This window comes from Strix uralensis, chromosome 3, assembly GCF_047716275.1.
Source record: "Strix uralensis isolate ZFMK-TIS-50842 chromosome 3, bStrUra1, whole genome shotgun sequence".
Classification (NCBI taxonomy): domain Eukaryota; kingdom Metazoa; phylum Chordata; class Aves; order Strigiformes; family Strigidae; genus Strix; species Strix uralensis.
In genome coordinates, this window is record NC_133974.1 from 50,544,145 (window position 1) to 50,571,449 (window position 27,305).

Consider the following 27,305-nt stretch of genomic DNA (forward strand, 5'->3'; position numbering starts at 1 on the left):
GTTTCCCTCTCCCCTCCTCCGCACCCTTCTCTCACTGTTTTCCTACAGGGCTACCTAGTTTGTGGTAACAGCCAGCAGAAACGAACTCACGCCTCAGACGTCGAAGGAGAAGCTGTGCAAGAAGGGTCATGGAGTGCTCCAGAGATCAGGGTTTTAGTCACACGCACTGTACAGTTACTGACAGCAAGCCTGCAAGGGAGAGACGGGCACTGGAGAGCAAGGGGTAGGTTCAACCCATCCCATGTCGGCTGAGGTCAAGGATTAGCTAAAAACAGAGAAGCTGCAAATTAAAGAAGAGTTGCAAGTAAGGGACATAACTCGTATGATAAAACTGTCGCAGTGGAAATAGTGAACAAGCTGTATAACTTCCTGGGTCATGCTGGCACTTTGGGGCTTGAGGGCCACTCCCACGGCCTGATCTCTGCCTCCCATTTGCCTTGTACAGACTCGGATAAACATTAAAATGAAGGAAGACCAGCTTATTTTGCTAATTTTAAACTGTGGAAAAAATCCAGTGAGAGTGTGTGTACATATGGCTGATGAAAATCAAACCTCTGAAGTGCAGATTATTTTAATTATAGCTAGAAGAGCATATAAGGTCCAAGTTTCAGCCAGATAGTTTCCATTTTGATCTTTAATTCTGTAGTGATGAAAACACTCGTCAGTGTATCTCATCACTACTGTCTAGCTGAAAGGATTACAGATTGTCTTTTTTATGGCAGTTGGGACACTACTGACCCTAAGCAACAAAATCTCAATATACACAAGGAGAAATTATATACATATTTGTATGAAATAAGACATCACCAGCTTTCACACGTGCACTCTCTTAACGTGCCTTTCACTGTAAGGCACCCACTGAAGGAAGAGGTTTCATGAACGACATTATTGATTTTTTTTTTTCCTCCACCACAGCCCCATCTTCTCTGAAAGAGGACCTAACTTCTAGTTGCTTTTAAGACATGCATGTGAACTTGCAAAACGCATTTGACAAAGTCTAGCAAGCAATCCTTCAAATTCTGGCAGATGCAAACTATATCACATAATTGGCTTTACCTTTTCCACTGTACAATACTCACAATTACTGTGAACACTAAGATAAGAATATAACGTGTATTAGTAACTAGAGCACACATTTGTTCCCACAACGTATTCATTTTATTGTATCTGTTGACCTATATTAGTGAAATGATGCAAGGATTAAGGCTTTAAACATCTTCAGTGGAAAGTGCTATTTTAAAATCTGACGTATTTTGGCAGTTTCAAGTGCAGTAAAAGTCAAGCTCCTTCAACCTCCAACCCTAACACAGTGTTTGACTGCCTCTCTTTCTACCCTAAGTGTTTTTTATCCATATAAATACTAATAAAACCATACCTTTAAACTTCATATAATTGTAGTTAATTTATTCATATAAAAACCTGAACTACACAAAACTCCTCTTCATGTACCTGATTGCATAGCTGTATTTGAAAGAAGTTTTGTATTCTTTTGTGTTCTTTAATCTATTGTTTAGAGAAACTTCTGTTTCATTTCACAGTTAAAAGAACTTAATTACTTGAATCATAGAGACATGAAAGGCAAGGGAAGAAAACATCTCTCATTTTAAACTCTTTCATGAGCTAATTTGATAGTATAACTTGAGAATCCAAAAATCTGAAATCTACTTCTGAGCATTTGAAACTTCGTATCTTTTAACCTCTCTCTCAAGAGATATTACTCAGGTTTAGTGTGACATTTTGAAATGTCACCATCCCTGTCTCAAAACCAGAAGTTTTAATGCAAAACAGACACCTAACTGCTTTAATTCAGAAATCCATTCTATATGTGATGTGATATTCTAAGAACCTCTGTGCACACTCTTTCTCATTCTAAGGGAAGAAAAAAAAAAAAAATCACTTCAGGAATCTCTTTCCTGTCGAAATAAACAGAACTGCTAAAATCAATGGGTAAAGTCACTTTCCAAAAAGCCTTATTATTCTGATACAGCTACAAATTTTGAATCAAAAATATTGGGGGTGGTGGTGGTGGAATATTTTCCCCTGAAATACACTTTTGCCATGTCAAGAAAATAACAGTGTTTTGTCAGTAAAGACAGAGTTTTGCTGGAAGGCTGAAGTTGGAAAAAGTGGTAGTACTTGCCAGAGATCCACCCCATCTCCACATTTCATCCATTTGCAGCACCAGAACAATGGCACCCATGGGAACTCTCACAATCACTAACGTGGTTCTTGTTCTAGCATGATCTGATAATCATCAATATTAGACTTCTACAAGTATGTAATCAGTTTTAACATCTACATATGGCAGCATATGAATAAATACGTTCTGTAAGCTACTGCTAAATTTACAAGCAAACTAACATCTAGGTTCCTTGGAGAGTTTAAAATGATTACGTGCAAAAATGTTCAATTTGGAAAGTACCTATGAAAGGGATTAATCTATCCTTTTCTGGTCCAGTCCCTTGATTTGGTAAAGTATCACTGGCAAGCTGTGAAATTTGCTTAAACCATTCTCTAAAGTGAACAGGCATGTTTTAGGCCTAGAAGTCTTCTAACAGTGTGCTAACACACTTGTACAGCCAAGATGCAGATTTTCCTAAAAAACACCAGCTATCATCAGTGCCATAAACAAGGAGTTGTCACTCAGACCTCATTCACCATATAAGGATATTAAGGAAAAAAAAAGGCCATAATTATTATGCAGGATATAAATAATACTGGAAGTGATGATCAAGAGTCTTCATCAGCTGACAGGTATCTGGCTGTCAGAGCAAAACACGCAGGAACACAGAATTGAAAGGATTTTTCCATTCACTGATCCCAATAACAATCAGTTCTTCTCCTTTTCACAACTTAACCTTCGCATTGGCTTGCTCCACAGCTCCCAAAACCCTTAGTCCAGAAGTGAGTGCGTTTGAAGTAGCTCAGTAGTTTTCCTTTCCATGTTTATTAATGGCTTGTTCATACTGCATGTTCCTGTGCCTGATCTGTCCTTAAGATTTAATATTTCTTCATATTCCTGCAAGGTGTCCCAATCACACCAACACACAGACCCAGCAGTATTTGCATTTCTGCTACTAAGGCAGCACAGTCCCTATACCAGCCCAAATCTCTTCTTTCTGCAGGAGCATTTGGACTCTTCCCCCTCCAATATTCCCTGTGAGAACCACTGCCCTTGCAGGCAAACACTTCCCTGCCTTTTTCTGAATTTTATGTACCTAATGGGAACCCAGAATTACAGGTGCTTTAGCAGCATAACACTGTTGTACAAGCTCTAATTTCCCAGCAGAAATCCTTCTCCTTAGGCCCTGTGCCCACTCTGTATTCAGTTCAACATCATCTCCCATTCATCATTTTTCAGGGCTACCAGGACTTCAGATGTCAAGCTCACGTTCTTCCCAGTAGTGGCAATGTCATCCGACTTTTTACCAATACTTTTTTTTTTTTCCCCCCAAGAATTAATGGAAATTAAAACTAAAATAACCAATTTCAAGCACTTAATGAAAAGTCATCGCCTTGTGTGCTGAGTGACAGCCAGTGGTATCAAAGAAGTTAATTGGAAAATTCTCCCTTTCTTCACTGAACATTCAAAAATGGAGGTAGCCATTGTCAAACAACATGAAATACAGTGAAGACAGCAACGAGATCTGTACTTTGCTTTTTTTTAAACTGTAATTTAACTTGCTCATGAGATACACTTAAATTCTAAATGCAGAGGAGTGAGTGTGCATGTATTTGGCACTTTTCCTTATTACTGAAATTAATTCAGGGAGCACTATGTTAGATTCTGACCAATTTAGACCAAATCTCTTTTTTCCAGAAGTTATAGCATTTCAAAGTGAAGAAAAATATTTTTCTTAAGCCACAACACACCTTCTGTTGCTATTGTTATTCACAAACTAAGTAAAAGAAACTACAAAAATGTGATTTAAATCAGGTAAAGCAAAGACATCACTTCATTTTTGTGATGATGTGCTTTTGTTTAGATACATCACCCAACCAGCTCTTTAAGACATTCCTACTTATTAAGTATTAATTAAATGTTTTTGTCACTCCATGACAAACATCCTTATTTAGCTGGAAATAAAGACAGACTCCAACTTTGTTTTATTTTTTAATAAAGTTTAAATAGTTAAAATAAGAGGAAAGAGTATGTTTTAAAGCCAAGCTATTTTTTTGTTCCATGCTAGGCCTTAAATGTTGGATCTACTAGCAAATATGGGCCATGAGAAGAGAGCTGTATAATTAAAATGCTGGTGTTGAATATATTAAAATAGCCAGTGACTTACTCCAGCTTACCTTAAAACAAAGGAACCACAATCTTTACAGTTTAAATGTACTGCCTCTTATCCTGATGAATGGAAAAATTATCCCTACAAAATACTGTCTTTTTTTTTTTTTTTTTTTAATATGAAGACTCTACAAAATATTTGCTTTATCCATTGGCAGGACTGAAATTCTCCAGAATATTTAGATATGTCTGCCTAAGAAAGTTTATAAATGCCAATCCAATACTGTAACAAAAATTCCAAACAACTGAAAATCAGAATAACTCAACCAAATCATCCCACTATAAGAATATTATATTTCAATTCTGCATAAACACAGATCAGCATGGTTTGGTTTGTTTTAAAATTTCTTCATGATCCGCAGAATACAGCACAGGTTTATTTCACTATTACCTTTTCCCTTCCATTTCCTTAATGCTATTTCCTCATTTACATTTAAAACACTATCTGTCTACTGACTTTTGCTGCCCCTAGGGCTTTTTTTAGCTTCAATTCTATCCTCACCCAAAGAGATCCTTCCTCTCTTGCTTCTTAAAGAGGCTTTTGTTTGTTTGATTGATTTTTGTTTTCTTCTTTTTCAGATACAGGTAAGTATCCTACCATAAAGGGAGCATGGATATGAATGGGAACAGCACTGGGAGTTAACAAGACATTTGGAAGCCAAGACTTTGAGTAGAAACTTCAACAGCTACTGTTTTTGAAAGAAAATGTCATGCTTTCTTTATATTTGATAATATTTGTCATATTTGATAATATGTCTAGTATAAATATGGTCTTGTGCCACAAACAGCCACAAACTGCAGACAAAGCAATACAGCACACAGTTTGATGAATTCAGCATAACAAAAAAATGGTAGAGTCCTAGTAGCAGCTGCAATGGTAACAAACATTTAGAAACCAAAGCGATCCAATAACCTAAAAATACATCTGACAAACTCAGGAAAAATCTGTGCAATGAGATTAGAAGCTTCCAAATTTCAGACTGATTGCTCAGGGACTGCAGTAGAAAACTAAACTCAGATGTAAGGAAGTATTAGCTTGGAAAAGCCTCAGCTCTCCAAAATTCAAAATTATTAAAAAGCAATACATCTGTTCATCATTCTATGATTTAACTGTTTTCTAGTCTATGGGAATAAACAGCAGGATACAATAATTTGCAACATCCGTTTACTTTTTTTTTAAAACTTTTTAAACTAAATTAAGAAAATATTTTTACAGAAAAAAAATATTTAGATGAGCACAAAGAAATGCCATGACAAATCCTGAGACAAATTATCCTACATCTTTGCTAGTCTATGAAAACTGGTTTGAATAATAAACATACTGGAGTATTCAGTGACAGCATACAAAGCAAAAGTATTTGTAAATTATTAAGTTGTGCATGTTTTTAAATGACAAAACATGCTCACGAGTTTACTTTAAAATCTCTCACTGCTTGTTATCAAAGTTAAAAGATCATTTGCATACCAATACACATACTGTAAACATGAACTTCTCATTAAGGAAAGATGGGTTTACAGTAATTTGATCTTTTACAAAAAGCTATTGGTAACTGAATCTCTCAGTGTCTAACTTTCTAGAAAATTAAACCAATGTTTCCACTCTCAAAGTCGAAACACTACCTCTTTAGGAAACAGCCCTGTTTATTTGTTAATCAGAAATACAATCAAGTGGCAGATTTCCATTTGCTCTTCAGCTGACGGTTTCAGCTTCATTATATTTTACAAGAAAACAGGAGACTTGTAGAGGTCCTGTAAATTCTTCCATATCGCAACTGATTTAATTACAGCGGTGAAGAAAAGCAGCAGTGATGCAAAATAAGATCAGCCCAATTGCCCTTATCTGATGATAGGATCTCTCTTCCTGTTTGGCTTGCAGCAGTGAGGACTTCTTGTTTTGTTTCGGGTTTTTTTGTTTGCCTTTTTTTTTTTTTTTTTCCTTTTTCTGGTCAGGCTGCCTCTGTCAAGACTGACAGAAGCAAGAAGTTGACATGCCCTTATAATTCCAGCTTGAGAATGATTCTCATGCCAATATAGCCGAGTTTCAATCAGTAGGTCGAGGAATGATACTAATGTGGAGAAAATTATCTGGATAGCTCATATGTTCACTTAGCCACTGTATGGGTGTTTCCAGCATTGGCTCAATTCCATGAATCATCACTTGAGTCTTCTGCTCTCCATCTAATTCAAAGAAAAAGAGAAACCACTAGTATACCATTCAAAGTTCACAGAAAGATTAAGCATTTACTTATACTTAATTTACAGTAGATTTAACTGGTGTTACAGAGTTTAACATTTAACAGAACAAAAAGCAGAAAATATTGGTATGGAGAATGCTGAGATTTCTATCATCTAAAACAGAAACTCTGTTAAAATTAATTCCAAGAAAAAATTTGGTTAAAATGGAACTTAATGAAAGTGCCACTCTTCTTATTAGTTGCAAGGGTTTTTTTTCCCTACAGTGATCACAGCTTGGTGTCAACACAGTTAAGGCACATCCATCTCGCCTGACTATAAACCATATGAATTTTACACAGATCATGCTTAAGATGTTGAGCTTCCTAAAATGTACTAATAAAGTTGTATTCTTAATACTGCAATCTCCTGGAAGAGCTGGACTACATGTAATATGTCACACACATAATATTCCTGAAGTAATTTTGTTTTGCTAAGAATAATTTACTTGTCTCTAGTAATATTTCAGACTTGCTCAGAAGGCTGAGTTGGCACCAGCTTTTTCTCACTTAGTTTCATCTCTTGGAAAAGCTAAGTTAGCAAATGATTCACAGTATGACAAGAATATTTTCTAAGAATATTTCAATTCTTTTTATTTATACTTGTCCCGGAGGATGCAAGTACTTTGATCCTTTGATTCAAATGATGGGAACCAGCTAAAGCAACTGACATAACTGTCATGAAATGAACTAAAAAAAACCAAAAAATGAAAATTTATTTCAGAGCCTTGAGACGAGAACAGCATCTGAAATATGCTCCAAATAATGGTTAGGGGGAAAAAAAAGTAGGCAGTGACCTTTTACTGGTTTTATACTATACTCTGGCATTCTCACATGGACCTACCACAGTGAAATCCACATTCAGTGCTTCAAAATAGCCCTGCCTTCTCTAATTGGCGTTTTATACCCCCCTTCTGCTGTCTATATTACAGAACAAACCACTGTGCTGCCCAAGAGTTGCATGGAAGAGAGCAAAATGTAGAAGTGAAGGTACCGTTACTAGCTCTTTCAGTCAGCTACCCCAGTTGTAGCATAATTCCTATTTTATAACATAGATAAAAATCTTAATTTATTTGGTAATCAAAATGATTTGACAGCTGCCTGAGGAAGTTTGTATTATACCTGGGTACCTATGCCAACACAGGCTAAATTAGACTAGGAAGAACCATCCTTGAACATGCTGTTGACTTTATGCTAGTAATAATTCTTCCTGCAGAAGCAATTATGTTTGCCTAAAATAAAACATTATAAATTATTTACATGTTACCTACATATGGTATCATATTCTGTACAAATTATTGATTAAATATATAAAGCTTGATTCTCTAAATGGCATAGTATACACATTATCACACTAAATTAAGCATGAACAATTGCTGGTTTCTGGTTTTATTGCAGACAGGTCAGAAGAACGCAGCATGTCATTTAAAAATAAACTTCTGGTATTTCCAACCAAAGCAGGTATTTATTGGGCTGAAACATTACCAGCCAGATTGTCAAGAGTATAAACTCCAAAAGAAAAGACTTAGAAACCAAGTTTTTACACTGAGAAGTTAGGGAACATCTAAATATTTTTAATATTAAAGTAATTCCCAAATATATGTATTTAACACTTTTAAATTCAAATCTATCTATGGTATTCCATAAATTTGCCACAGAGTTGGTGACCTTTTTTTACATTTCATAACATTTAATTTTCAGAAATAACAAATTTGCATACACAGATGGCAAAATGCTATTTCGGCATTAGTACTGTGCTAGCCACCTATATATAGCTGACTCTTCTTAGCAAAAACTTGCACTAAAAATAGATTAAAAGCTCTAGAACCTCAGTATAATTTTCTTGCCATTGGAGGAAAGGCTTATAAGTAATAAACACTTCGTCTTTTCTTTTACTGTGTGACAGAACATTTTTGGATGTGTGTGCATGTGCATACTAACTTGATGCCTCTTGCTTAAAAATGAAATGCAGTTAATCTGGGTGTCCCCATTCCCTGCTCCCTACCCAACTTCGTCCCTTTCTCATACAAATCTTTTATTCTGTTCCTCAGCAAACTGAGAAAGTCTCAGAGGTCAATGTAGAATTTACAGTTTAATTAAAGTCTAAATCTCTGCATTAGCATTGTTTGTCCTTTAGTATTATCTCTGACAAAGCATCACTTCTCCTTAATTCCTTTTCCCCTTGAGGCCTGACTAAAGAGATCTTATCTACCAATTCTGTATTTACTGTAGCAGCCTTTCACAAAATCCATTGTTTTTACTTCAGCATTCTTCCCTCCTTTTGTTACTAAAGACCATAAACTCTCACTTAAGTCACATTTACCCAAACTTTCCTCAACTTTCAAGTTTTCAGTAACTTCCCCATTTTGAACCACATTCAGAGCCTCTCTCCTATAGATGGCTCCTCCGCTTTATGTAGCAAAAAGTTGTCAACAGCAAATACACTAAAAAATTTACTGGAAAATATTATTCTTTTCTCAACAGATGTCTAATTCGTATCCACCATTACCACTGTGATCTGGGTTCTGGATGATTTGCCAGCTATCAGGAAAGCTTCATCCACCTGATATGTAGATATAATAGATTTACAAAACATTTTTCCTTCCATTACTGTTCATAGTCTTAAGAGCTTATTTATGCATCTTGACAAACCAAGTGCTGTCCTCTTCTTCCCCAACCCATATTCTATGATAACAAGAAGTCTTTTTAGACTCACAAAATGCCTCTATAGAAGTGTGCAGGTTGCTAAACACAACATACATTTAAATGAGTGGTATAAGATTTAAATGACTTAATTACAAAGATTAATGCCATTCTGTGTCATTGGACCAGGCCTATAAAAATTAGGGCAAGTAACTCTGCTCATCTGTAGTGCACAGGGTCCAGACATGATAATATCATTACTGTCAATACCCATTTTACAATATTCAGTAATGTAGTAAAAAAACCCCATGATTTCCTCAAAAACAAGAAGTTCAAATTTTCCAGTCACCTCATTGAATTTTTTTCCCTTTTAAGATCATGACAGAACTGAGTTACATGTTAACTATCATATGACCTAAAGATGGTTTCTTTTACTTTGTTGCAGATTAATCTCAAGAAGATGATGGAAGTGGAAATATCAGAAAAATAAAAGCATAGAAATACAGGTTTCATAGGCAGTTTTTATAATGTGTGTGCATAGTAACTATTTACTTAAAATAGGAGTATTTTTATTACTGAAGTGATGCACAAATAATAAATACTATTTTGGCATTTACAAAAAAAAAAAGCCTCAAAACCAATTGAGTCATCAGAGTGGTTGTCCGACAATGAAATGATTTTTCTTTGCTTTCCTTGTGGAAATCCACAAATACAGAAGGCACTACAGCCCCAAGAAGTCACTACTGGCAAGTGATAAGCAGAGATTATAAAGCTTTCTGGTAAAATTTAACAATATTCCATCTCCTGAAGGCAGATAACTATGCTTACATATTGTGCACTAAGACATTGTTGAGACATTTCAGATCACTTAATTTAGACACTAACTCAAAGGCTGAAACACTTAAAGTAGGTACCTGACCCCAGGCTAATAAATCATACCATGTCAAGTCAGAAGAGTTTTCCAACAGGCAGCTCTCAAGTGAAGGGTTTAAGAAGAAGTCTGCTTCTCTCTCATCTACAAGGTGCCTCAGTGTTCCTGATCAGGAAACCACCTTGATCCAGCCAAAGAAAGTATCAGCAAAGGACTGTCTTTTGCAGATAGGCATCTGCTGAAAGTAAGCAAGAGATAATGGCGATTGCATCTCGACAGAGTCCTTGAGGCAGTGGCTCAAAGCCCTCCTCAACCTAAAGCTTGAGTCCACTCTCCCTTCTTTAAGAAGAGTGTCCTAACTACTACAATATTTGCTGCTAATTCCAAGATTCCTCTGAAAACCCTTAATGTACAAGAATCAGTGAGACACAGAGAAAGAACAACGGAGAGAAAATCTGTAGTCTTCAGAGAAGGTAGGAAGACGTGCAATGTCATGGTATTACATGATAAGTTTTTCTATTTCCTTTAGCTATAAGTTATTGCTTGCAGAGTAAACCACTCAATATTAGGAAACAAAAGTATTCAATTAGCTGATTCAGCATCAATTCAGATTGTTACACATTCCCCTGCTGCAATCTAAATACATTTTTCCACTGAATTATCTTTTTATTTAGAAAGGAAGAATTAAAGATGGAGGGAAAAGAAGAGATTGTTTTTGAGATAGATTCAAGCACTTAAGAACAGAATAGTGAGAAGGCACTACTTCTGGCAAAGGTACATATTTCAGCCATTTTTCACTTAGATCAGCACCACAATACTCACCAGTGCTGCAGCTACATACTCTCACCTACAGCCAGACGACATCTGTGATGCACCACTTAAAATTCTTTAGTAGAAACATCTCCCTTCTGATTTCTGGCCTCTAGCAATCACCTGTCAGGGCAATTTAGCTGGCTTAAATTCCTTCACTGACAGACAATACAAGATATTCAGGATTTAGCAAAAATGTCCCTAGAGTGCTTTGATTAGAATCCTCTGTATGCAAGTCCTCTACATAGCAAGTCCCAGAACCTGCCTGTAGTCATCAAAATGGACAATGCAGAAACCACAGCTTCTTACTCAGGGCAGCACCACTTAAAAAATTGGCTTTAAAACCCTAAAAAGGGAAATAGAACCCTGTGCTTCAAAGTAGGAGCAAACAATGACCTTCTTGCATGATACAAGGCCACAGGACTACATTGGACAAGAACACTAAAAAGTGTAAGGAGTAACTATAACTAAGGAAACTGTCTAGTAGTAGCAGCCTTATCAATAATGGAACTAGTTTCCAGCTATGAAGCAGGGCATAAACATTTGCTTGCTTATCTTCAGAATAGATCATATATTTTGGATTAGATGATACTAAAGGTATTCCTGACAATAGGTTATCCCACACTGTAGGAAAACAAGACACATCTTGGGTCAGGGTTAGAAGGAACAGAGTTCTCCTTTTGTGGCTGTGGTGTAGTTGCTTTCCCTTCCACCCTTCCTGCTCCTCAGATTACCAGGCAGGAGAATAGGCCTTTAGGTGTAGATACCCTGAAGCAGTCAGAGCACTCCTTGACAGCGTGTGCTCAGCAGCTGGTGCCTGGGACATCTCTGAATCTGAAGAGACACACCAACATCTTCACCAGGTACATTTTAATCTACTTCTTTAGGATCTCTTAGGAAATTACTTACAGATACATAGCTTTGAGTAATGTGCTTCATGTGTAGATGCAGCCACTAAATTCATTACTGATAGATACTGCTGACTCAATTTTTAAAGTCTAAAGCCAAAGCTGGGTGGGGCTAAGTCCCTGGCAAGCAGAGGTGAAAATTTTCTTCTTGAAAGTAGACTTCTGGTCTAGCACAGAGGATTGCATATGAAACTATTTGCAATCATTTACAAAAGACTGCACTATATTAGCAAGCAAATTCAAAGACTATGTTCTAACCTGTAACCACAGGTGGTAAGAAAGAACTGGATAGTGGTTGAAGTTATCTGTCCTCTCTCTAGGCACCTCAGGTGGGATATTCTAGGATGTACAGAGAAGAGACAGCCCCAGACAAGCCCCATCGTCTAAAGAAGTACTCCAGTGACTTCTGCATCAGTAGTGGAATATAAACAAGCACTTGACGAACATACTTCACTTCTGCACTTTTAAGTAGGTAACATCTCTAAAAAAACCCAAAACCTCTCTGTTGTCAGTAATGTTCAGTCTGATACAGGGATCTTTCAACTACTAGCACTGAAACTGATGAATAGCATCTAACTTGTCCAAAACTGAAACCAGCTCCAATGTCTGATATTAAAATTGGCAATGACTGGATACCATTTATAACAAAACAAGCTTCACTATTATTTTCATTGCGTGTGCTACAAAAATCACATGTGCTCATAAAATATCCATAAACTTCAAAAAAATTAAGCTAAGGGGTATTTATGAACATTTTGACATCACTGTTGTAATATTTACTTTAGCCAGATACCATATCTTTTTTAATTTATGGCAAAATATTTCTTTGCTCAGTGAGCAAGCTTAGCTACAGAATGAATTCAACCCATCTATAAATCAAATATTCACACTTGGCTTTTCTTATATATATTTTTTTTAAATAATTAGAACTTAAAACATATTATTTCAGGCTTTTCCATTCATAAAGTCAAATCTAACTGGAACATTTCTGCAGTCAGTTTCTGGCATGTGTATATGTAACAGCAACCAAAGTACAGAAACATGGCAAGATGTTCAGATTCCACAGTAATGATGACCTCAGTATACAGGTCTCAAATAGAAAAACAAACTTGTATTTTAAACAAATCTTACCTACTCAGCTGAGTACTAACAGGTGCTCAGTACCTATGCAATTTTATGGGAAGTGCATACCAAAAAAGCTGAGCTTGGTCAAATCTTGGCCAAACAATCACTTGCTCTTTGAACGAATGCAGCACAAGTACTTCAGACAATGAACACTTAACTTCTCTTTGCTGATACAAAATATTTTCTACTTAAGAAATTATAGCTTTGAGGTCTAAGGTTACTACAGATTCTATTGAGCAGGGGGTTTTTTTAGTTAAATTTTTTAAAATAGGAATAAAATCTTAGCATGAGTTTTCAGAAGCTTCACACTAGCCTATTTCAGTGATCACATCCCAGGTTTTCCTTACTTTTCCATGAATTCCACCCTATTGCAAAAAAGACCCTGCTCACCACAGTAGTAGGGTCCATTGCTAGAAGTGACTCATTTTCCATATCAATCTTAACATAGTTTTCACCTCACTTTAATCACACAAACTACCAAAATCCTTATTCCCTTCCTCTCCCCTAATTTGGAATAATTATCAGTTTAAACAGAAACACAGATGATATATTGGATCACAATCAGCAGGATATGCTATTCAGTATACTCTTACCAAGAGCAAGAACACACAAAAAATTCTGCAAAGCTGATGCGAAAATAGCCTAGCCACAACAAAAGGTTGCTCTGACCTCAAAAATTTAGGGGCTGATATGTGACACAAAAGCATAGGACTGACTTTTCCTTCCTGCCTACATATCCCACCAGGCCTGAGGAAAACCACTGATGCTGATTTCAGGTGAAGAACTTGCACACAGAAATACATGGTCAATGCATCATTCAGAACAAGTCTCTTTCCTCAAAATGATTCTGTATCGGGAATAAACACAAGATGTGGTTTGGAGAATAAGAACTTCAGTTCCTGGATATAATCTAACTGCCCAATATGAATATAAATAAACAATCAGGTAGCTCTGGTTAACTCACAGCAACAAGATGATAGCTCTCATTTTAACCACTGGTAGTAAGATGAGTTCAGTTGCTCAAACAGAAGGTCACAGTTTTCCTAAATACATGTTCTCAGCTCTGGATATTCTTGGTATCTACACAGATATCCCAGAGAGCTTTTAAGTAATGGCAAGTTCATGTCCTCAAAGCCAACTAACGTTAAATAAAATCCACAACTTTGTATTTTATTTAAAAATCTCTTTTAAAAGGAATGTTAATTTTTATTAGGTTTTCTGAACGACTCCTTACAGGTAACAGGAGTGCTTAATCTATCTTTTCTAACTCATTATTTTGATTTTTAAAATTCTTCTTCAAAATAAACAGTTCAAAACATCAGTTTCTCTCCATCATGGAGTGTTTTGTCATTCATATTAAGTGTCAATTTTGCCCTTATGGTGCCTTGATGTCATCTGACCAGAGCCCCTCATAAGAACTACTGCTTCTTAGTCCAAAATGCTATGATAGAACCAGACCTGTATCAGCCCCAGTGAACTCTGTTCTTGTACAGTACTTAACTACAGAAGCCCAACTCCATGCAAGATATCTCAAGTATTCCTCCATTGTGACACTGTCATGAAGTCCATATGTGAATATGATTTCACTTTAATTACTGCTGTATTTCTTTACATGGTTTTGACACAGGTCAGTTGGCTGATCTCTACATGATCTTCTCATGGCATAAACATCTTCCTACTTGACTTTAGACATTTGTGACTTAAAGGAGAGGAAAAAAGTTTCTTTGTCACAGTTCTTAGTATGATTATATTCCCTGGATTATATTCCAGCACAGTACTAGCTTTCTCTATCCCCAAAATGAAAGTAGATGAATATGCAACATTATTATCTACATTATCATGAAATACTGAGATAAAATCAAATACTTGGCATCACCCCTATTCATAATTTTCTTCTCTATGTTGTTTTTCCTCTCTTATTATTTCCAGTCATCTTCTACCTCAAGTCTATCCTTAGGTGAGGTAGCCACATTTCTGAAACATAACAAAAAATGTGGATTAAACTTATCACCACAAGCAAAAGTTTATTACAACTTGGAGCAGTTTATGAGAACTTGGGTTACACTTCTAATCTCATAGCAGCCAGAAAGTACATATACAATCTAGAAAACATTTTTCTATTTTACTGAAAAAGGTTTTAGAGAAAGTGAATTTGGCTTCAAACACCAGTAAATCCAGGTTGCCTGAGCAGACTACTTTTAACAATTCTCCATGCAGTCCAATACAGTTAACAGTATTTGACAGTAATGCCATCTAAGACAACCAAGGGGATTTTTCCTTCTGTGAAAGAGTTCATGCAGCTCAACAGAAAAGCAGAGGATGAAAACAAAAGCTTTACTTAACTACACTTAGTTGTTTTTTCTTTTTTTTAATTTTTATTCTTGTCTATTTAATAGAAGCTTTTTAATGGGATTGTTGTAATAAGTCCCAAACTAATTTATGACAGAACCCTAAAATACTTTTCTTAAATCTCTAACATTTTAGTAGTTAAAAGGTTTTAGAAGACCTTACAATGATTGAGCCTGAGATGCTTCCCATCAAACATGTAGCTTCAGGCAGAAAAGAAAAAAACCAAATAATTTTATAAGATGAAGCTCCTAGGAAATACTCTTATACTCCTTCTTACTTAGCACCAGTGCCTTAGCCTCAGTCCTGAACCAAACAATAAACCTGTGCTAGTTTATAAAAGACTGGGGTTAGCAATTGAAGCTTATAAAACAATTTTCTGCAACACGTTTAAGTTGGTCTATGCACATGTGAACAAAGTGGCAAAGTTCATTGCAAATCATGCTGCTGTTCCATGTAACAAGCAAGCACACAATACATTTATGTGTACAAGGAACAGGCAAGGTGTGCATTAAAAGATAAGCACTTGAATGCATGACAAATTGAGCCCAACTCATCCATGATATGTTTTCCATTGTTGAAGGAGAGCTAAATCACTTTTAGGAGCTGTGTAGCTTTTCTAAACAGCAGGCATCTTGACTTACAAAAAGTTAACCCTTTCATGCACTATGTCCTTAATTTGATTTAAGGTTTCCCTTCCCTCTAAACTGTGTACAACTGACCCTCAGAAATTAAGGCTATCTCTGTGTACAGCTAGGGAGCTAAATGTGATCAATATGGCTCTTGAAAAAAATTAAACATTTGATAAAGATCTTTCTCTATAAAGACTGGTATAAAGCAAATCAATTTGCTGTAAAAGACCTCTTGTGCTAATAGTTTGTGAGAACTTTTATAGTGTATTTTTTTTTCAAAATACTGTTATGCCAAACAATTAAATAGCAAATTCTCTATACAATCATATTATATATTTTCTGTGCATATGCACATTCATAATACTTTTAAAGGTTTTTAATGGCATTCTTGAACTTTCAACCTCTATTTTATTTCAATTGCAAGTTACTATAATTCACATCATGCCCGTAAATACTCTTCAATACTAATGGTCGTTCATCTTTTATAATGAATTTTTCAGCTAATCAAATGATGAACTATTCCTAGCAAGGCGAAGCAAAGAATTACTGTTGCTGCAAAATCATTGTCAATGCAGAGAAGACCAGCACATTTACTTGTTTTCATCAAGCCATAATGCTAATTGTTAGTTTATTTGCCCAGTTTAATAAATCAAACTCAAAAGTGGACATTCAAACATAATTAGTTTAAAAACATTTGCCTGAAAAGTGATAAGCAATATATACAGATCAAAGGCTTAATGGTTGCTATTTCATGTTTTCTACCTTCCCCCATTTAACTGGAGAAAAATAAACTGGTTTTGCCTTTTTTAAAGTGCTACTTCCAGTAATATTATGATGATATTTAACAAAGTAAACAACTTCACAAGCAAATTACACATGAAAATGGAGATGAGCTATTCAATTAACCCCAAAGTATGGATAGTTTTGTTCCATGTCTGACAAATTCTTCAACCTCTGCTAAGCTGATCCGTAAAAACTTGCCTAATTGAATCCATCGATGTGAAAAACCACAGGCTCAAGTCTGTACTGCATACATCAAGCTGAAGGATTTCTGCTTCAGCCATGGCGGTAATAGTCAGTGGGGTCAGGTCAAAGAGGGTTAAAGTGAGTCAGGATATAGCCAAAGGAATACATCAAACACTGATTTTAAAAGGGCAATTAATCTTAGACAGAAATGCTTCCTGGGGAATGAGATCTCAATCTTAAGAGCACACTACATGATGTAGCAGTAAAAATGTACATATACAAGCTTAGAGAGCTTTCATCCTGTGATCACAAACAGAAGGGGAGTGCTGTTTATCAGAGAAATACAAACCCTTGCTAAAATACTTACATTAGCTTCTTCCGGGCCCTTGCTCATTGAAAAATAAATTCTTTAATGAGCAGGCAATAGAGTTTGCACACATGAAATATCTTTTCTGTACATGCACTGTAAGTTCTTTTGAACAGCTAGTAGATTAAAGTATTTAGAGATCTCTACCACAGTAAAATTAAAGAATTTACTCTTGAAAAATTCAGGAAAGAGTGGATAAAGGAGTAATGGAATACCTGAATGGCTCTTTACACTGAACAGTAACTTTAAAAATAAATAAATAAATAATCGCTCCCCCCCAATAGCTACCTGTTCAGAGTTAAGATTGGAAGTGAATTTTCATCAAAAGCTCATTTTAATTTTTCCATTCCAAAATATCAAAAGAGTTAGCTTCAAAGCTGATAGATTATAATATAATCTTTATTTTTAAAGAGAGTTTGACTAGTAACCTAAGTATTCTTTTTATTCGAGTTCAGAAATCTTCCACTTCACAGCAGAAAAGTAGATTCATAAAACTTACAACACATACATACAACATATGCAAACAGAATTTGCTAAGTTAGTATCATTAATTAGTTCGCAATATTACTAAGCTATGTGGACAAAACACTTCAGGTACATAGCTCTGAAATGAGTTACAGCTGATTTTGCGCATTAGTTTGCAATTTTGAAGACAGCTGGCTTTGCAACCACCCTTCCATCTGAGAATACTGACCCCAATATCACAAGTGGCAGAATGGCATCTATTTGTGTATCTGGTCCATACATCTGGCTTCTTTGCTTAAAATGCCAGTGAGTAACAGTTGGCATTAAGATACCGGCCTTAGTGAAGCTTCCCAAAGTGTAGCCACTCATTGCATTTTCTCATTGTAAGTGTGGTGATGATACCATCAGGAAAAAGGGCAAGGAGTGTAAGGGGCATTCAAATCTTCCATGACTATACCACCTCTGTGCATATGCCAAGCCACTGCATAAGACTATGGTTTTGACATTAAGAAAAAGTTTTACCTTTGTTTTCTTACAAATATCCTCCAAATTGCTACAAGTGCCAAATAAGATAGAAAGTACAATTTATCCACTGAATGGGAAGTTATCAAAATCTCTGATTAAAATGAGGTATTCAAGAGGGGGACAACTACTATTAACAAGTGCTTATCCTTGAAGAAGAGAATCCTTAAAGAAGAGAGTAGGACACAATAAATAGTGTTTATTAGTGGATTACTCTACATTATTGGTAAGGCTCCTACTTTTCTCTTAATTATTTTTTGTAGGTCCTTTAGTTTGAAGGTTCTCTTTAGTCCTGTAAGATGTTTTATCTCCTGGGAAAATCAGGTTATACCTATATGCATCAAGGCAGGAAAGAACAAGACTGCAAGAGAGAAGCAAGGAAGATGGGAACGATTTTTCTCAGCCCCCCCTTAAAGATACAGTCCATATACCTGATTTAAAGGTATAGCTGTAGCTCAAAATGGACCAGAACCCACTCTCTGACCTCAGGGCAAGTGTCAGAGAACAGCTCATGCCTATTCAGCTGAATTATCTCCCCTTTCATATTGCTTACTGAGGATAGTCCCCAGACTGTTAATCCATAAACACTGCTCAAATTTTCTGAGAGAGTATTAACTGGCCTAGACCAAAATTATGACAGAACTGCTAATAATCATACAGCACAAACACCACATGTTCTAGCCCTCTTTTGTTTACTAGTATAAATAAAAACACTGACACCACAATGTCTAAATCCAGCCGTGCACTGCAGTGTCCTGGTTGAGAATTTCATGTTGCAATTCTTCATGAAGGTTTACTGTTGTCTCCTGAAAGCTCTTGTATACCCACTAAATTCTCCAGTTATACTTGCACCAGTTACAGTACTAAAGCCAGCAGTGATTATACAGCATGTGAACATTAACAGCATGATGACCCCTACTGAAAAAAAGAATTCTGGGGCATTCTCACATTTTCTATGAAACTAACCATAAATGATATCCTGTAAATCTATACACTTTGTGTACTTTAGCTGTTGCTGACAAGCTTGTTTCTGTGAGCAAAGACATATGAGAATCGAGAAGAAAGGTTTGTTTTGTGTTTTTTCTGTGAAGTTTTTGATGACTCAGTCATACTGAGTGACCTCTGTGATCTCCTTGGGGTAAGACAAACTGATTTAGATCAGGATTCAAAAAAAATCCAATTCTTCTTAACTCTGCTACTGGTCTCAGTGTGACCAGCTGCAAGCCACATCACCCCTCTGTGCCTCTAATTTCTCCTTCCTTTTTGTATCTCTTCACTCATCTTTTGTCTAAGTGATAAGTTCTGTGGGAACACACTGCCACGTCCGTACAATGCATAAAGAACCTGATGTCTCCTCCTAAAATACAAAAAATATTCCTTTTAAAACTGAAAATTCACCACAACCAAAACATTTTGTCAAGATGTTTTGATTCCAACAGTTTTAGGAAAAGTCATATGTATGGCAGATTACTGACAGAAAACTTGCCCAATTTCTAGTAAATTTCCACAATCTTTTCTTGACTGCCTAGATTTCAGATCCATAGCATTCCATCAGGGATTTGGGGGTAGGACGCTGGTGCTCCCAGGAAGCGCAGCTCTGCTGCAGCTCATGAAGACCACCACTCCAGGATGAAAAATCCCACCTCTCTTCTGCAGAGAATTTTAGAAGTGCTGGCTTGTGATTTTTAAACAGAATAAGCCAAGTTTTGAAAAAGTTATTTGCTCTGTGGAGGATTTTACTTTCTCCATTTCATACTACCACTGTTAATAATAGACTTAAAAAACTTTGTTGTGCCTGAATAAAGTCATTGGCCTTCTGACAAATTTAAAGAGAACAGTCTGGAGTCTGATACTAATAAAACTTATTGGGTGGCCAACAGAACAAATATAGCTGAAGCTGAACAAATTTCTAAAGGCTTGTCCGAGAAACAGGATTATTCCCCTACTTGCTGTACCTCTTCCTACATTCTACCCTTTTGAATGTGCATGCATGTGCATGCCCAGAAACCACTTCTAAGTAGCAAAGAAAAAGCACATTACTTTTGTGATATTAAGACAGTTGCTGGATGGAAGAGGAAAAACTAGACTAGAATAATAGAATATTTCAGTTGGAAGGGACCTACAGTGATCATCTAGTCCAACTGCCTGACCAATTCAGGGCTGTCAAAAGTTAAAGAATGTTATTAAAGGCATTGTCCAAATGCCTCCAACACTGACAGGCTTGGGGCATCAACCATCTCTCTAGGAAGCCTATTCCAGTGTTTGACCACCTTCTTGATAAAGAAATGCTTCCTAACGTCCATTCTAAACCTCCCCTGGTGCAGCTTTGAATCATTCCCATGCATCCTATCACTGGATACCAGGGAGAAGAGCTCAGCACCTCCCTCTCCACTTCCCCTCCTCAGGAAGCTGTAGAGAGCAATGAGGTCACTCCTCAGCCTCCTGTTCTCCAAGCTAGACAAGTCCAAAGTCCTCAGCCACTCCTCACAGGACATTCCTTCCAGCTGTCACCAGCTTTGTTGCCCTCCTCTGGATGTATTCAAGGACCTTCACATCCTTCTTAAATTGTGGGGCCCAGAACTGCACACAGTACACAAGGTGAGTCCCCACCAACACTGAATTCAGGAGGATAATCACCTCTTTTGACCTGCTGGTTATGCTGTGTTTGATGCTCCCCAGGATGCAGGTTGCCCTCTTGGCTGCCAGGGCACACTGCTGACTCATGTTGAGCTTAGTGTCAAACCAGCACCCCCAGATACCTTTCTGCAAGGTGGGTCTCTCCAGCCACTCCTCTCCCAGTTTATACTTATGCCCAGCATTAACCCATCCTAGGTGCAGAGTCTGGCATTTGGACTTCTTAAATTTCATCCCATTTGCCACTAGGAAAGGTGCAGAGGGCTCACGACTTACCAAATGGATAATCCTTGTATAGTCAATTGAGGTAACGTTGGAGCAATCCTTAAAACCAAGTTATGCTTGCTGTTTCCAGAGAAATTCTATGCAGAAAGACCACAACCAGCCCTATATCCACACCATGTTTTTTCTTTTCTTTTGAGAGAAGCAAGACAGAACATTCTGTATACACAGAAGCCCTCTCTGATTATTCAAAGAGCTTGTTTAGAAATGAAGATGGCTAACAAGAAGCCATATAAATAGCACAGCTGCCACACTATTAACTCTCAGATTATTTGCACCTTTCTGTGTAGTCATGACCAATTAATTGTATATTAATTCTGTAGTCATGACTATTAATTCTATAGTCTCGAGCCAACCTCTGGACTTCCACCCCTTTTGATCAAAAAGAACTACTAAATCAAAAGGCATGCAATTTTAACACAGAGAAAAATTAAATCTTTCCACTTCAACTTAAAAAGAAAAGGTAACTGGGGCAGGTAGATGTGTGTGGGTGTAAAAAAAAAATTAAAAAAAAAAAATCAAAAAGTCAGAAATCAGACAGATGAAAGGCAGACGCAGAAGGATAATCCAAGCAGATGGCCTGGTTAGGAAAAGATAAGTCACAAATAATGACTCACACCAGAAAGGAGACGTACGTGATGACCTCCTCTAACATGGAGAGCAACCACCGAGTCAAGGACACAAGGAGAGTGGAATAGCTTAAGTAGTGGTCTGAAGTTCAGTTCTGACCTGCAAGATGACTCTCATAGTAAACAGTGGACTAGAATTCTTATCACTGGTGAGTTTTTAATAATTTTTTAGTATGCGTGTACACTACAAGACCTCTAGCCCTTCACAATACTGTCATACCCATGTGGGATCAAAGTGTGGATAGTAACTGCCTAAAACTCATGAGGGCTAGTTATATTTCTAAATTTAGGTGGTCTGGAAAAGTATTTCAACACTATACCTCCACAGCACTGAAATGGAGAGACTAGCCTGCAGGGAGCACAGATTGTCACACTTACTACCTAGATGTGGAGAGCAAAAGCTTTGTAAGTTTGCTCACAACTGGAGCAGCAAGGACTGGGATGGTGCCGTGCAGCTCCTGTGGTATATGCCAGGTCCAGCTAATTCTGACCTCAGACAGAGCAAGCTCAGTTATATTTCAGGTCAATCCAAAGACATGCACACTGCATACATCTACCTCCTTCTATTGCACTATTTGTCACTTGCATCAAAATTAGGAGCCTACAGAGCAAATCTCATCTAAATTCAATTTTCTGTTTGACTAATTTACTGGAAGTCAGTGCTTAGAAAACTGAGGGAGAACAAAAACAATTAATATGTAGTCTCTCATACAATATACATTAAAAAAAGCTGAGAGGTAATTGAAAACAGTTGATCCTTAATTTCATAAAATCATTCAGTACAGCAAGTCTTAAGAGAAAAATCCTGGAAGTCTTTTTGATCCTTGTTTTATTTTTGAAAGAACTAATGACACTGCAGTAGAAAGAGGTCAGTTCACACAGCTTTTCTGAATGAACAACAATGCTGTGAAAACTGGGATTGATTGATAGCCTACTGTTTGCGTCATTATGTCCAAATGTTTACCATTTGAGTCTTCAAGGAAGCATGAGACAAAAATCAAAACAACTTTTATGAAGACTTCAACAACACTGGCAAATTAAAATTGTATCCAGAATTGTTTAGACATGATAGCAGTGGAAGAAAACTGCTTCCTTCTGCATTATACAATTTTTATCTTTGCATTACTCACAATGTCTTAAATTTCTGGTGTGGAAGAGGAAAGAAGTCTTTCCCTCCCCCAGAACAACTCTGGTTTATATCACTTTAACCCTTTGCCTCTTCAAAGCATTCTGTTGAACTCAACACTGTTTCCTCTTGCAGTTGTTGCTCTGTAGTTATGTAAGATCATACTGTGCTCATCCCCTTCTCCTAATAAGATGAGTCACCATTTCTAAATGAACTGTTTACAGTATTAAGATGTTCTTTTACAGGAACCTCATAAACATCTGCTAAACAATTTTATTTTTTTTTAAATTGCTGTGAATTATTCACATGTTTTTTTCAAATTTTATAAACTCTGAAGTTCAGAACTGATTATCACTACTTCTGGAAACAAAGGCCTCTTAATTGGTAACAGGAACACCTATCATCACATGCATAAAACCATGGGGAAATGCAGCATGACCTCTCTAGCAGCAACAGATAGGTAGCACTTAATTTTATTTATCTGTTAAATGACACTGTTGCTGTAAGCAGGTAGCCTAATCTACCTAATTTCACTAAGAAAGAGATTATTAGACAGTAGGGAAAAACAGCCATGGTGCTATCTCCTTCAGGCACAGATAATTAATTTTGTTATTCAGCAGTTTTGGGAAGAATACCCCTAAGTAATGTGTTCTACCATATCAGCTACGTGACCTTATGCTGTATTTGCAGGCAACAACATGGTCTTAACATCTTCTCTTCCTTATCGGCACAGAAACCTTAACTATGCAGTCTAAGAGACCACAGGTAATATCGAGCTTCATCTTAGCCTGTTCCTCCATAATACACTAAATCTTCTCACAAATAGTAATAACTCTCAAGTTTTTTAAAAGACTGCCTAATTTTCTGGAACTGGAACTACTGCTGACAATTTCACTTTACCACACAAGAACTGCCCAATTAAAGGATCAACTTTTGTCTGTGCAAGTGGCATCCACAAGCACAGGAACAAAGATCAGACAAGTTTACAAGCTGTAGCATGAGTAATCAGAATAATCTGATTCTAACCCTGGAATCCTTGTGAATGAGTGTTTCATATTAAAATAAAAAAAGACATCTGTCATGAGCTTAGATTCAAAACTACATGATGCACAGTCTATGAGAAGTAAAACTAGGACTTTGGACTGTTGGTTGGAAAGGATCTTTGTACAATTTCAGGAGTATAAAATGATGAACAAAAAGGGGGATACTGGACAATTTTATTCTGGACTTCCCTGAGTAACCAGGACATAAGTCTTCTTGGAGGATGTCTGAAAACCAAGAGATCTAAACTGGGAAATGAAAGAACATTGATAGAGAGACATGGTCCCTATTTAATATCTAAATATTTTATATTTTCATATCCAATGGTAGAAAAAATGTTGAAAAACTCATTGAAACTGAAGTGGAAGTACAGGTAATGGAACACCACAGGACAAAAGGATGGAAAGCACAAAGAAAGAACTAAAGCAGAAGTGACAATGAATAACTACTTCCCTGAAGATCTAGATTTATTTCTATTAAGAAATCAACTAAGGTTTGAAAAATTACAAAAATAGTTATACAAATTATGGTGAGCTTAGTCAAAGAAGAAGAAGAGCCAATTTTAAAGGACGAAAAAGCAGATATTAAAAGAGTAACACAGAGCAACAAGAATTATGTATAACTAGAATGGAGGTATTGAAGGAACGTGATGGAGGAAGAAGAAAGGAAACAGCTATAGAGCCATTCACATGAAAGAAAAAAAGTTGGGTCAACACAATTAAAAAAAGCCTGAAAGATAAGTGTCACTCTTCCATGATGCTGGGATCAAGATCAGAAATAATTAAACACTGTCCAAAACCTAAATGATTAGCTTGCCTTGGTTTTAAGTATGAACAACCAGGGAGAAACAAATGTAAAAACAAAACCAAGCACAGCCCCCCCAACAGGATATGATCACAACTAAGAACTAAACACAGTTTAATATGTTCGAATTGCAGAACTTGCAAAGTTTTACTTTAGAAAACTGAAATGAAATTGCACATCTTCTAGTAAGGATTACCAATAACTCTAGGAGGTCAGGAATAGTAGTCCATGAATAACAAGTTAAGTATTATCTATACAACCACAGAACTCCCAAGTTCAATTTCAATTGTATGCAGCTTTTAGATGAATTTAAGTAAACAATAATTATGGAAATACAGTAAATAAAAAATGTACTAATACACAGCATAGGTTTACCCGTAGTAAAATGTCAGGCCAAGGTGTGTGTCTTTCATTTATGAACTGCTGTGTAACTGATAAATTACAATTTATTTTTACAATAACTAAAACCCAAATTATAACATGCCTTAGAGATTTCAGTAGGCTGCAATACAGAGGAAGTGATTACTGGATTAGTTGTCTTTGAGAATATTAATTTTAATATTTATTAAACATGACAAGTAGGACTTCACTGTTTCCCAGACTTCATGTCAACACAGAAGGACCAGAAGCAAGAAAAAAAATTTGAAACAAATTAAATGCATCAATATTTAATGCAAGGTGATGCACTTTCTGTGATGACTTGGTCTTACTATTTCTGTTGCCACATAACCACAACCTCTGCCTATGAAGCAGCTAAACAGGCACCAAGAAAAACTACTCAGCTAATGAGAAAACATCCGATTTAACACATTTGCTGTCTAAATACTCATTTAGACAGACAATTAAGAGAGGGTTATATTAGATCAGTTCTAACCTAGTCTTCCGGAAGAAAGTACTGTACAGTACTGCAGTAGGAATCCTGTAAGGTGAAAAAAGAACAGCTTCTCTGAAGGTTCTCTCCACATTGTATTATTCTTAAAGATGTTTGCTATTAATAAAGGTAGCCGTTCTCCCTGTTGTTCTAGAGGAACAGGGTATCCTCTACAGTCAAGATAATTAATGTAATTGCCAAAAGTTTTAAGAACTACACTGGCTTCTTAGTGCTTGTTCTAATTTGAAGTACTGCTTTTCTTCACAATTTCTGATCATTACTAGTAATCTATAAATTGCTTGATATGCATTTTGACAAATGGCTTCCAAACTGCTATACTCTCTGCAACAATTCCACTGCAGTGATTAGGACAAAAAAAAAAAAAGATCAAGGTGACACTCCTTCAGTTTGAAGAGTTAAAGGACTGACTCTAGTAGAAGCCACTCTTTCCTTTGGTCTAACAATGCCCATGACAAAAAGCCTTTAACTTTTATCCATCAGTTTTCCTCTGATGAACAGTTTAAGGAGATGAAACTATTCAGCATTCCAGAAAGGTGAGCACTGTACAGCATTCCATTAAGCAGGAAAATATACACATAATTGAATAAAGGATCAGTTTGAGGACAGACGGGGAAGTATGGGTCGGGATAATAGCTGCTCCAAGTTTTTATTTTTTAGAGAACTTCAACAAACAATAAAAGCCTTGAATAAATAGTTTCATAAGCTAATTTAAATAAAATGCAGTATCTAAACAGTTACCCACAGTCTGTAACAGTCCAAAGTAACATTGACACAGTATTTCACAAAGACCGTTTCCACTATCAGTGTTTTAATGTCACTATTCAACCTGTTCTACTTCTGACAATGTTATTCACATCATGTTTTCAACAGTTGGCAATCAATGTATATATTCAATCCACATATATATAAAAATACATTTTTTCATTGAAATATTTTTTCTCAGCACAGTTAAAAGAGAGACTTAATTATATCCATATTTCCTAAAGCAAAGGCATATAGACACTGTGGGTGGTTCTTGAAAGCCTTCCCTCCCTCTTCTTGTGGTGGTCCCTAAGTATCTGGCAGCAGGAACAGCTCACATATATGGCTACAAATGCTGACTCTGAAAATCATATATTCTCTGTGTTCCCACGGCACAAAGCTCAGTTACGGATGTCACCATAGACAAGCAATCATCACAATTACCACGAAGCTTCCAGTTGAATGAAAAGTAATTGGAAAAGAGAAAAACATGGAGGAAAAAGGGGGAAAAAAAAAGTTCAACAGACAGAGAAAACCAGAAAGAAAGAGAAGCTCACATTGATTGTGCTGCACTGACAAAACAATGCAGCTAATGTCACCAATGCATTCATTCACTAAAGAGGGGGTTAAAAAAGAGTCTTGGAAAAATATCTAAGTTTTTGAAAACAAGAGTGAAAAAGGTTGAAAGCAAGTTGCTTCACCAATATCTATTATGTCTTTAAGCATATCTTTGACAAGACACTACTTTTTTTTCCTTTTTTTCAGAAAAATTAAGTAGATGTAAACTTTGGTAACGCTGAATAAAGTCTGAAAATGCACATGTGGAAATGTCTGTCATCATTTTCTAACGTATATTTGATAAAGTATACTGTTTTGTTGCAACATTATTCTAACGCCTTGACCAGAATAAATATAAATTCTAGATTAAGACAAACCATATAAATTTACAAGAACAAAAAATTAGAAGATACCAAAAAAG

At 36.4% G+C, this 27,305-nt stretch overlaps 1 protein-coding gene across 4 annotated transcripts in view; it reads right to left on the reverse strand.

Annotated features, from left to right (window-relative positions):
- Positions 1-4,101: 4,101 nt before the first annotated feature.
- ATG5 (autophagy related 5) overlaps positions 4,102-27,305 on the reverse strand; it is an 85,154-nt gene continuing 61,950 nt past the window's right edge. For 3 of the 4 annotated variants that reach the window (XM_074862207.1, XM_074862209.1, XM_074862208.1), the window contains exon 8: positions 4,102-6,469. In XM_074862207.1, coding sequence (XP_074718308.1) covers positions 6,333-6,469 — 137 coding nt within the window. In that variant the 3' untranslated portion in view covers positions 4,102-6,332. Of the gene's footprint in view, positions 6,470-10,104; positions 10,272-27,305 lie in introns of all 4 variants that reach the window. The other variant, XR_012628102.1, reaches the window with a different exon arrangement.